The 12,114-nt window shown below is 47.5% G+C and overlaps 1 protein-coding gene across 2 annotated transcripts in view; it reads left to right on the top strand.

Annotated features, from left to right (window-relative positions):
• Nucleotides 1-1,460: 1,460 nt before the first annotated feature.
• The window catches only part of TBXAS1 (thromboxane A synthase 1), a 160,538-nt gene continuing 149,884 nt past the window's right edge, over nucleotides 1,461-12,114 (top strand). The window contains exons 1-2 of one of the 2 annotated variants that reach the window (XM_081800000.1): nucleotides 1,461-1,492; nucleotides 10,043-10,297. In XM_081800000.1, coding sequence (XP_081656126.1) covers nucleotides 10,206-10,297 — 92 coding nt within the window. In that variant the 5' untranslated portion in view covers nucleotides 1,461-1,492; nucleotides 10,043-10,205. The remainder of the gene's footprint in view (nucleotides 1,493-10,042; nucleotides 10,298-12,114) is intronic. The other variant, XM_081800001.1, reaches the window with a different exon arrangement.

Raw genomic sequence — 12,114 nt, 5'->3', positions numbered from 1 at the left:
CTACTAAGGACCCAGGGACTCCACGGTGCTTTCTCTGTACCTCTTCCTTTCCTTATGGGATGCCGTTTGTTAACATCTCTCCTACAAGGTCTAGCTTGAGCAGTGACTTTGTGGTTATTTCAACTAACAGATACATTTTACAGAAAAATAACCAAGGGCTCCGATGATGGGAACAAACCTCAAATTTATTGCAGGTGCTCTTGCAGAAAGTCTGCGCATTTACCTTCATAACCCAAAGAGCACTATTGCCATCTGGTGGCTGCTACCTGAAACACGGGCATTCATTCCTTCGCTCAAGCATTTCATGAACACCTACTGAGGGACAGACAGGCTCTCTCCTTGCCCCTGGGACTACTCTGTTGGATCAGATGCACACACCCTCTGTTCTCAGAAGGCTTACGTCTGGAGTATAGAGATACACAACTAGTCAGGCGACTTCAATAGAGAAAGCCTGGGATGTTATGGCAGGACATAAAAGAGCAACTCATCATCATGGGTAGTCCTGGAGGTCTTCCTTGAGGAGGTGACATCTGAGTTTTGAAAATGCACAGGAAGGAGCCTGGCCTGTTGCGGGGGGTGGTGGGGGGTGGGCGTGAGAATATAGAATCGCACAAGGCCTGTCATAACTCAGGTGGGCACAGGGAAAAGGCAGGTTGGGACCTCAGTACACAGACTAGTATGGATGGGGAGGGAGCTAGTACCAGTGAAGACAGGGCTTGACAGAATGTTCCAGGTACAAAGTTGACTTCTTCAGGCAGAGCAAATATGTCTGATCCACATAGTCCATTTGGGGCATGGGGAGTTGATTCAAGTAGCACCACATTCTAAGAGGATCTAGTTAGGTGGACTAGTCTAGTCTAGTTGGGTCTGAATGAGCATCATACACGGATAGCTCCGATGGGTTCATGGAGCTGTGGGCAAGCTCTGGCTGTGACTTCAGAACAGAGCCCCAGCTGACAGCCAGTGCCCTGGGACCCAGGCTCAGCTGGGGAGGAGGCCAGAACACAGACAGCAGCACCCTATCATCTCACAGACTGGCTGCTCTTTGTCCCTGATCCTGAACTGACTTTGGCTTTTTCGGGGGCCTCAAGCAGGCCACCTTCCACCCTGTTCTAGTAGCGGGCTTCCTATGCAGGAATCACTGGACTGAGAACATACCCAAGATGGGACCTACCTGTGGCAGGAATGCTATGTGCTCGCCAGACTTCTTTTTCTCCATTTCCAGCCTCCTCTGCAGGTAGGTGTGGCCGCGTCTGAATTCTGGCCAAGGGTATCAGGATGGCTGATAAACATGCCACTCCCAGGCCTGACCTGTAAAAACCTTCCTAACGCCTTTTCTTTTTCCCTTTCCCCTTCACCAGCTGGTTGCAGGATGATCCAGCAGAGGCATCTGCAGGGTAGTGGATGGCGGGGCCCCAAAACTAAAGGAGCCTGATTCCCCAGATCACTGCGTGGAAGGCTACCTACTGAAAGCCCACATTTGGACTGTCCGGTGAGTGAGAAATAGAATTCTGTAGTGTTAAGCCCTTGAGATGCGGGGGCTCCTTGTTACAGTCCCTATTTGATCCATTCTCTTTCCATCCCCACCCCCACCAGGACTCAGATCTTATTTCTGTATTGCTATTCTGGGGCCTGGGCTCCTACAACTAGCTCATGTATGTATTTCCTTGAAAGCACTGTTGCCCAAACTTCTGATTATCTTCTGCTTTGGGATCCCCATTATTAGGCCCCGTGCATATGTCCCTGCCCTCTTTCCTCCATATGGGGACTTCACAGTACTGACTTGCCCCGAATACCATTGCAGTTGGCTGTCAAACTCTGGATTCTGGATTCTGCTTGCTGGGCATGCAGTCTGTCTCCACAAGGCCTGCCCCACCTCCAGTGATAAGAGGTGGAAAATGGCGGATCTGGGCACTGGCTTGCCTGAAAGCTCCAAGGCTCGCCTTAAGGCAGTCAAGCCATCTGCTGACTCTCCACGTTCACAGGCAGAGCACTGCGAAATCATCAACATGTAGCCACATTCAGCCACGTGGCGTGCCAGGAGAGATTCGATGATAATTTAGAAAGTGCTAACATCTGACAAGCTGAGATCATGGGTGACATAAATTGATAGAGAAGCTGAGATGTGAAGGACATAGGGTGGGTCATGTCTGATTAGCAATAGCAAGAGCAGCCTATAGTCAAGTGCATCTCCCGCCTTCCGATGAAAGGCACAGTCAAGGTCTGAATGGTAGCCCGGCTTCAGGGCCCCCACTGTGTGACTGGGGCATCTGGTGACCTGTGGATGTTAGACTGTCATCTGATGAGCTCCACACTCATTTTAATAGTGAAACCAGATGGGAAGAGTCGGCCCGAAGAGCATTATGTCACTTCCCTGCTTGAAGCCTTTCCTTCAATGGCTCCCTGTTCCTTTTGGAAAGAAAGAGTACATTTTTTACAGGGCCCAGCAGATCTTAGGTGTTCTGACTGCTAGCTAGCCTCCTACATCAGCCAGCCTTCCATTGCCCCTTGCTCAATGCCTCCCAGTCACGCTGGCCTTTATGCTCTTCGGGCATACCCAGCACGGTGACAGGCAGCTCGTGCAGACTCGACAAATAAATGCTGATGGATGAACGAGAGGCATGGTGCTCCTGAGAAGACTACTGCAATCTAGTGGGCGATCAAAGAGCTGCGACTGGGCTGGATCCCTCTCTAGATACAAGCTCTATGAGATCGGAGACCTAGCTTGTTTGCCGCACCAACGCATTCCCATTGCCTAATGCCGGCTAGCTGCCGGTGCGTTCACCGAGCCAGGGAAATGAATGTAAGAATGAACAGATAGGGCGCCTGGGTGGCTCAGTCAGATAAGCGGCTGACTCTTGATTTTGGCTCAGGTCATAATCTCAGCGTCCTGGGATCAAGCCCCGCCTGGGACTCTGCCATCAGCGGGAGTCTGCTTGAGGATTCTCTCTCTCCCTCTCCCTCTGCCCCTCCCACTGCTCGCTCTCTCTCTCTCAAATAAATAAATCTTAAAAAAAAAAAATGGATAAAGGGAGTAGTGACCGGAATGAGAGAGACTTCACAGGTGGAAACAACAGGGCTTGGTGATTAACTGGACGTGGCGGGGGGTGGGGGGCTGGGAGAGAAGGAAGAGTCAAGGATGAGCCCCAGTTTCTGACTTGGGAGCTGAGTGGAAGGAGGCGTGATTTACTGACACGGGGAACACGGGACGAGGGTGAAGAGTTTAACGGAGGACGGAGGCTGTGACCATGAGTCCAGTCTTAGACGTTTTGAGTCCGTTAGCATCCGTGGGCTACCCGTGAGAAGAGAAGCAGCAGGCCGCTGGATATATGTCTGACCCTCAGGAATGAGAACTGGGCTGGAGAGAATAGATCTGGGAGTGACTGGCTCATGGATGTTCATTAGAGCCGAGCGAGGATATGAGATCGCAGTGTGACAGATGGTGCCGTGGCGCAATGATATCTAAAACACGGTCCCTGCCCTCACAACCAGTACAAAGTCAAGATGTGACATAGACCTGAAAACTGGTCACGGACCCCTCCATGTCTCCATAGCAACCTTGAAGAGAGGAGAGAGTTCTGTCTCCATCGCGGGAGGGGGACACACCCAGATGGTTGCTGTCCGCCACACGTCTCTGAATGCGGGAGGGGGGTCCCCCTGGAGCGGCACCGGGAGATTCTGCTCTAGCCAGTGCAAGCCTGCATCCTCTCCCACCTCTCAGCCAAGGGGCCGGAGAGATGACGGAGAAGGCTGAATCAGCACGTTCCAAACCTCCTTTTCCCTGGTTCTGCCTCTCCACGCTCACCGCTCCACCACAGCCATTCTGGGGGTGGCCATAATGACCCACGTGCCGAATCCAAAGATGCTTCGGTAACCACCTCACTTGACCTTTCGGCAGCATTCACACCCTTGGCCGCTTCCTGCTCCTTACAAGTGTCCTCCTGTGGCTTTGGTGAAAACATTCCCAGACCACATACCCAAGTGCTTACTATGTGTCAAGAGCTCTCCTAAGCAGCCACATGGGCACCCTGTTTTTCTTACAACAACCTTGTGAAGTGCGTACCGCTATCCCCACATCACAGATAACAAACTGATGCTCGGAGGGGTTAAGAAACTTTCCAAGCTAGAGAGCTAAAGGAGCCAGGTCATTTGAAAACAAAAAGCTACATCCTCATGCAGGAACATAGGGTCCCCCTGCGAGTTTTCCTGCTCTCTCAGACCATTCCTCCTCAATTTCTTTTTAAGCTCCATTTGGCACAACCCCCACCCCGCCCCCCATGTCCCCTCTTCCCCCAAAGCTGCTGTTCTTGGTGTTCTTCCCATGACCCGCTTTTAAACACTCCACTTTTTCTCTGTGGCCAGTTTACCCTATGGCGTCACCTCCTCCATGTACAAATGGCTCTCAAAACCAAAAGACTTCCCCGCTTCAGATTTCTCTCCTGACCTGGCTGCCTTCTAAGGACCTTCACCTGTATGGTCACCAGGGGCTCAGCATGCTCACCCCTGAAGCCGCACTAATTCTCCGATACTCATTCCTCCTCCCAAGTCCTTCTTGTGGTGCATAGCACACATGGGCTCAATCAGTGGAGCTAGAGATTGGGGCGTTATCCTCAACAACCCCTTCTTCTTCATTCCCATACTCAATCGATGACCAAATACGGTTGATCCTGCCGTCCCAGTAATCCCAAAGTGCAGTCTTCTCTTCCCCATTTCCAGCTCTATGGCTTTATTCAGGCCATAATCTCTTGTTTAGATGGCCAAGCAACCTCTTCACTGGTCTCCCCATCTCAGATCTGACCCATCCAATCTGTCTCCTGAGGGAAATTTCTAAAAGCAAATCTAATCATGTTATTGCTCAATTTAGGTCCTCCTCTGGCTTCCCATGGATCCTAGAATAATGTTTAAACTTTTTGGCTTGGCCCACAATGGCTTGCATGACCTGGCCTCTGACTATCTGCCTGTTCTCCCTTCTTCCTGCCAGCTACTGATGCCTTGGAGCAAGAGTGAGCTGTGTTCTCTCGGCTAAGCACATCTGTCCCATTCTCATCTGCTCAGTGATGTCATCTGTCCAGTCTAAGCTCATGTGTCATCTGTTCAAACTTTTTACCAATCCTCTCCCTCCTGTTTTTGCTCCCTCTGTGCCCTGTACGTATTTGTTGTCATGGTACCTCTCACACTGAGGGCACTTAGGTTCTTACATTTCTGTTTCCCTATCCTCGGAGGAGAGTGTGTTGGTGGCGAGACCTAGGTCTTATACGTTGGGATTCAATCCCTGGTGCTTAGGGCTTAGCAATTGTTCAATAAACGTTTGTTGAAGGAATGGACGAGCCCTCATCATCTGACCTCAGTCTCAGAAAGTGGACAGAGAATCTCTTAAGATATTGGATGGTGTTGAGGAGCTTGTTGTTTGCCCCCTCCAAAAGGGGCCCTAGTATCTTCTGCAAAGAGATAAAAGCAGCTCACAGGCCAACACCATCCCTCCATCTTCCCTAACTATAGCAACTCTCTGCCCCAGGGGGGAAACCTAAAGATAAACTGTATCACAACCATGGGCTGGCTTGGTGAACTATGCATTTTTAAGCCAAAATGTGACTTTAGATTTAATGGGGAAAACACTAGGTTTCAAGCCAGAAGATTGGGGCCTGAGCCTGGCTTCCGGAAATTATTAATGCGTGATTTTTGTCATGTTACATCTCTGAGCTCCAGCTTCCTCCTCTCAGAGCCCAGGAATGAAAGGTCCTGCTCACCTACTCCTCAGGGTTGCTCTAGGCTGAAATGAGGTTCTGTGTAAATGTTCTCTGAACTTCTGTGGTGCTGGGTAAGCCCCATTGTCCTTTCACTTGGGGCCCTACTTGGCAGGGAGAATGTGCCCAGTGCCTCAAACCTCCCTGAGACATCAAGGCTTCGGGCAGGCCAGCTGGGAGCCTTCAGCAGAGAAGGAAGGCACCACTTAGACGTCTGCATAGGCAGTTTTTAAACAAAGAGAACATGGAGGAAATACCACAGAATTTATGGAGTGAAAGCTTTAAAAAGAAACACAAGACTTAAGTCAAAACAGTTGACTCAAGTCTGGGGGAGGTGTCTGCCTGGATGTAGGAGAAAAAAGGGATGGACTTGGGGTGGGTTGAGACAGAAGGAGCAAAGCTCTGTGGGGTGTCCTACCAGGTGGGGTAAGTGGGCACCTCGACACATAGCTCGAGGGAGGGAAAACTGAAACTGCCTTTAGGGAGGGAAGCACCCACCAGCCTTTTTGGAGTGCATATCTTTGGGTGCCCCACTCCCATTTCTAAGACTTTCACTTGGGATGTCCTTCCCCAAGGCCATAGCGATATGTACAAGGATGGTCACTGCAGCCTCATTTGTGGTTGGGAACGCTTGGAAGCAATTCAGATGCCATCCGGTGAAGGACAGGCTAAATGAGTCACAACACATCTGTACCATGGGATTCTAGGAAGCCAATGACGTACCTCTCTAGGTGTGGCGTAGAAGGATATGCATGCTACAGTAAGTGAAAAAGACCAGTTGTGGAAGGGCATGGGTACGATGATCTTGTTTTTATAAAAACTGAGAATATACCTACTACATTTGTATTTGCAAAGAAAAGAATGTGAGAGGATATATGCTAATTTGTTGACAGAGTTTATCTCTGGGAGTTGGAATTATAGAATGTTTGTTAAAAAGTTCTAAAAATTTGATTTTTTGAAAAGAAAATATTCAGGGGCACCTGGGTGGCTCAGATGGTTAAGCGTCTGCCTTCGACTCAGGTCATGATCTCCAGGTCCTGGGATCGAGCCCCACGTCGGGCTCCCAGCTCAATGGGCAGTCTGCTTCTCCCTCTCCCTCTGCCTCTCCCCATGCTTGTGTGCTCCCTCTCTCTCTAAAATATAAATAAAATCTTTAAAAAAAAGAAAACATTCAGAGAGTAAAAGCCTGATGTTTAATTATGATAAACATCATGGCGACAGTCTGTCCTCCATTGTGGAAAAACCCCAAAATGTCCCTATATTGCATCATAGATTTCAAGATTGTGATACATTCCTAATCATGTTACTCCCTGATAAAAATGCTTAATATCTTTCATATCTGACCCTCCCACTCCATCTTCGTTAATTTACTCTCTACAATTCACTGAGTGTTATCTCTGCTTTGACGCTAGTGTGGAAAGGGTGTGATGATCTCTCCACAGCATTCGCAGCTCCTCCAAATCACAAATCACATAGAAAGGGCTCCAAAAATATTAGTCAGAGGAATGTATGAGTGAATTCAGTCACTTGGGGAGCTGGCAACCCCTCAAGGAAGTCAGACCTCTCGGAACTGGCCACTAACATTCAGAGGTGCTCTGTGAACAGGGCAGGGCCTGTGCTAGGCACAGGCAGTGACATGAGGAGCGTATTCTAGATAAAGAGCCTGAGGCGGGAGATGGGAGACCCAGGTTCTATCACTAGGCAGCAATGGGACTTTGTACCAGTCACTTTCCCTGTCTGGGTTTTTATTCCCTCCTCTGTAAATCAGAGTTGGGTTCAGTCAACATTTCTCAAAGCACATTCCTAAGAACACTACATCTGGGATGTGTTCATAAATGACCCTTAACAAGAATTCTGTGGTCAAATACGACGCTGCTCTCTGCATGCCACTCTCTGAGCTTCACAACGCACATTAGCAAGTTCAAGTCTCCCGAGAGGTCTTTCAGGAAATAAGCTTACTTATCGATGCTTACACCAGCATTTTCTTGTATTTATTTCACCTTGGAGTCTTTAAAAAAAAAAAAAAGTTTTTTTCACGAGCATCTCTCTGATACGTCCACCAGCCTTAGTAATAGCTGAGGTCCTTCCAACTTTCTGAATCCATGGCCATGATGATTTGCTTCCTCCACACCTGGTAGCTCTGCCCCCAGGCCCCATCCTGTGGCTCCTGTGATTGAAAGCATTGTATTTCAGATGACCCTTGATGAAGCATAGCTCTGTTTTGTAAGCGGGGAATACACAGATCCCTTACCATCTCAGCACAGTCCTGGTCACATGGGACAGGGGAGATACAGAATATGGAGAAGGGAGGGGACGTCCAAAAGGGCTGGGCTGGAGTGTGGGGCACTTGGGGTGCAACTGTTGGGGGCACCTAAGTAGGAATGAAAAACAGGGAGGCAGGGCAGATGGTCAGAGAAAAGGGAAGTATTGAGAAGGTACTTAGTACTTGTGTGGTTTGCTATCCTATTTGTGGCTGTGGTTCATCTCTTCCTCTGGATTTAAATACCATTTGTATATTGATGCTGTCCATATTTGAATATAATCTTTTGATTAGGAAAATGGACTTTGGAGTCGTACATCCCATGTCTGAGTTTCTTTTATAAAAGGGGGTTACTATAAAGCTTGGCCACATGGTGTTGTTTATGAGGATTGAATGAGTTAACACATATCAATGCCTTTAGAATAGTAATTGGCCCGTAGTTAGTACTCCATTAATGGCATTGTTGTTATTAATTATTATTTATGTTTTCAGCCAAGATCCCTCTCCAACTTGACAGTTCCACTCAGATGTCTCCCAGGCATTTCAGACTAAACAGGACCCAAACTGAACTCTTGATTTTTCCCACCAATACCCCATCTTCCTCATCTCAGTAAATGTCACCTCTATACATCAACCCACAGCTCAAGTCAGGAGCCCAGGAGTCAGACTTGCTTCCTCCTTCCCCTTCCCTGTCACATCCCATCCACTGGGAAATTCTGTGGTCTACTCCTAAATATCTTTCAAATTCATCTATTTCCTTCTACTTCCATCCCTGCTCCATCCGAGCAGGCTCATCTTGGGACAAATGAATAGTCTTCTAAGTGGCATCCCTACTCTTCCTCTTGCTCCTTTCCAACAAATTCTCCACGCACAGCCAGAATGCTTTTACCAAGCATAAATACGAGCATGTTAAAACCCTAAGTGGAACGTAAAATGAAGCCCACGCCTCTCACTGTGGTTTTGTGCTGTCTAGCCTCTGGTGACGGTATCCCTCTCTTAGGGAAGAGAGGCCTCCCCAAGCTGGTCTGCTCTACTCCAGTAGGACTGGCCTCTTTCCAGTTCCCACCACGGGAATTCTTTCCCACCTTAGAGCCTCTGTCTGTGTCACCCTTTTTGCCCATGGCTCTTTACATGATGGACTTCTCTTCAACAGAGAATCTCAGCTTCAAGCTTTCCCTTTCCAGACAGATTTCCCCTGCTACACTCCCTTAGTGGGTCTCCCCAGTTCTTAGTCCTAGCCCTGTGTCCGTGACCTTCACAGTACGTCTCTCAACTTGCAATCACTTATTTATTTGTCTACCTGTTTATTGTCCTTCTCTCCCCCGAGACATTTTCCCAGAGCCTGGTACAACTTCTATTTTTCAAACACTGTCAACTCAGCACAGAGCCTGGTCCCCCATATATATTGCATGAATGGATGAATATCATGATGAGTGAATGACTCACTCTCTGATACATCCTCCCTATTACTAAAAGTGTAATACGCTAATAAGCAAAAAATGATTCAGTCTACTTCAGTCAGATAAGCTCAGAGCTGGAACAAAGGACCCATGCACGAGCCTGCGGACGCACTTTTAGACATGGGAGAAATCCTCCAACCCATGATGAGAATGCTGACGCAAGGCAAGATCTTTGGTCTATTCCATCAGCCAGTCACCAAGGAGCCCTCAGACCCCAGGAACCAATGAACTTTGTGGGATGGATATCCTCAGTGCCACCAGCATTTTCCATCAGGCTGGTATCTGACCCCAATTTTTTCTGGGACATTCAGAGTCTCCAGACCCCATATCTTCATTGAATTATGAATTTATTTTTTTTGAAGGGGAGTCTTTCTCCAAAGACTACTGGTTGGAGTAGAAATCTATGGTTGCAACTATTTAGTGTCTCAGCAAACATGGGACCAGTCCTTCTGCTAATTCCCTGGGAAGTTAACATAAATGTTTATTGACAGTGCAGTCTTCAAGAAAATAAAGTTGCTGATTCATTGCCTTATGTTGAAACCCTGTGTTTCTTCCCTCCCTTCCTTCCTCTTTATAAGGAGACACTCTGACGGAGAGCACATTTTGGGGACCCACTTGACGTGTTGTGGTCGTGGTTGCCTGATCCTTCTTCCATCTGCGGATCGTGGTCCCTGTAACAGCAGGGGGATCAGCCTCCCTCTTTCCTCTGGAGGATCGCCCTTCTAGAGACTCTGAGGAACAATGGAAGTCTTCTTGGGGTTTCTCAAACTGGAAGTGAATGGCCCCATGCTGACAGTGGCCCTCTCAGTGATCCTCTTGGCTTTCCTGAAATGGTAAGTCAGCCAGCAAGTTCCCATGACCGTGACATTGCCGGTAACAGCAGCCCTGGACCTTCGCTGGAGCCAGGGTGGGGGATGTGGGAGTGTGTTTTTCTTCTCTTCTAATCTAGAGGGAGTTGAGTATTAACACAGCTTCAGAATTAAAAGCAAACAGCCAGGTTAATCTTTTGCTAAAATGCATGAGATCGAGGTGTCAGGAAAGGCTGGTGATTCAGTGACTGAGAACACTACACATAATTAAGTTTGAAAGATGGAAAAAGAAAAATATTGGAAAGGTTTGGGGAGAAGTTATTTCCTCATACGTGTCGTATCTTCTCACCTCGCTTTTCTGAGATCCGCTCCCCGTGGTGGATGTACTGTGGATTCAGCCTCTTGGTTCATATGACATTAAAAACAAGAAGGACGTAGGAGCTGTCTGGCATCGTGGGCCACTTTGCAGGAGGCCACTGGCAGGGATTTCTGTAGGTTTAAGGACAAAGTGGTGGAACTAATTTCCTAGTTTTCTGCTATTTGATAGAAAGGAATGGATTCTGATGAACGGAGTGCATGAGACCTTGAAAGGATCTCAGATTTGAACTGAGAGTAGCTCCCTGTTATCTGGTTAATTCCACAGGAGGCTTTTCAAAGTTTGGCTCTGCCCAAGGCCTGTGTCTGTAGATGGAAGGGCCCACAAGATGCTCCATTTATGCATATTCACCTGGCTGGTTAAACTTACTATAGTCACCCACTCGATCCAAAGCACCTGGATTTATGTGGCTCCAGTTTTTGAGGGGAAAGTGGAAAAATTAATGGAGAACTCGAGTTTGAACAGAATTTCAATTTATGTTTCCGGTGGTAATAAATCCTCCCCTAGATTAATAACTGGGAAAGCACTTTGAAAAGCATCAAGCATTATGCAAATGTGAGGTATTATTCTTTTGGAATTTGCATAGCTGAAAATGGAGTTCCATTTGATGTTCTGTGATGATGAAATGACTTCTTGGAAATTGGCTCTGAAACTCAGCTTCAGTCCCATTGCTGTTTTTGCTTTTTAACTGGTTTAATTATCTTTTGAACTTTTCTCAGTATAGCTTATTTTGCCTTGAAACCAGCCATATACAAAACCAGGAGCCATGAGTAGCTCTCTTCCCTGCCCCACCCCATTCACCCATCTCAAAGTGTTCCTATGCTCAGGGATGTACACACCACAGTGCCTACACATAGTAGGTGCTCAGTAGATGGCAGCCACCATCATTAACTGTCATCTATGTAAGCTAACTGCAGAGGAAAATAAGTCTTTAGTGCTTCAGGTATATTTTAAATTTCTTCATATGGTTATGAATCTATTTTCCCATCGATAGCTATGCTCTGACCATGGTTCTCAAAGCGTGTCCCACCTGAATCCTCCAGACCGTTTCACAGCATTAATGTTGGTATTAGACACTTCTCTACATGTTTCTGTCTTTGTTTTGTTTTGTTTTTTCATTTCTGTGTTCTCAGCTCCCAGCCCAGTGCCTGACTTATAGCATGGCCTCGATAAATGTTTGATGAACGAATGAATGAATGACATACACTAATGTTGCTCTGGTTGTGGAAAGGGGCATGTGTCCTGACTGGATGGTAATAATCAGTGTAGATCAGGAAGTAGCCGACAATAACACCGCACCATTCAGCAAGGCAGCTGTGCATCTGTAATCCACTCCCAGGGCCATATTAATAACCTGGGTCAAAGACACAGAGATTAGATGAAGGCATGAAGCAGAGGTGGTAAATAGGAAGTGAAAGCTGACTTCCATTTGTTATCTCAAAAATATTTGTTGATCTGTTAATGT

The sequence above is a fragment of the Leptonychotes weddellii genome, chromosome 12 (genome assembly GCF_054177405.1).
Source record: "Leptonychotes weddellii isolate Sample4059 chromosome 12, ASM5417740v2, whole genome shotgun sequence".
Lineage (NCBI taxonomy): Eukaryota > Metazoa > Chordata > Mammalia > Carnivora > Phocidae > Leptonychotes > Leptonychotes weddellii.
This window is presented reverse-complemented; position numbering and strand designations above follow the sequence as displayed.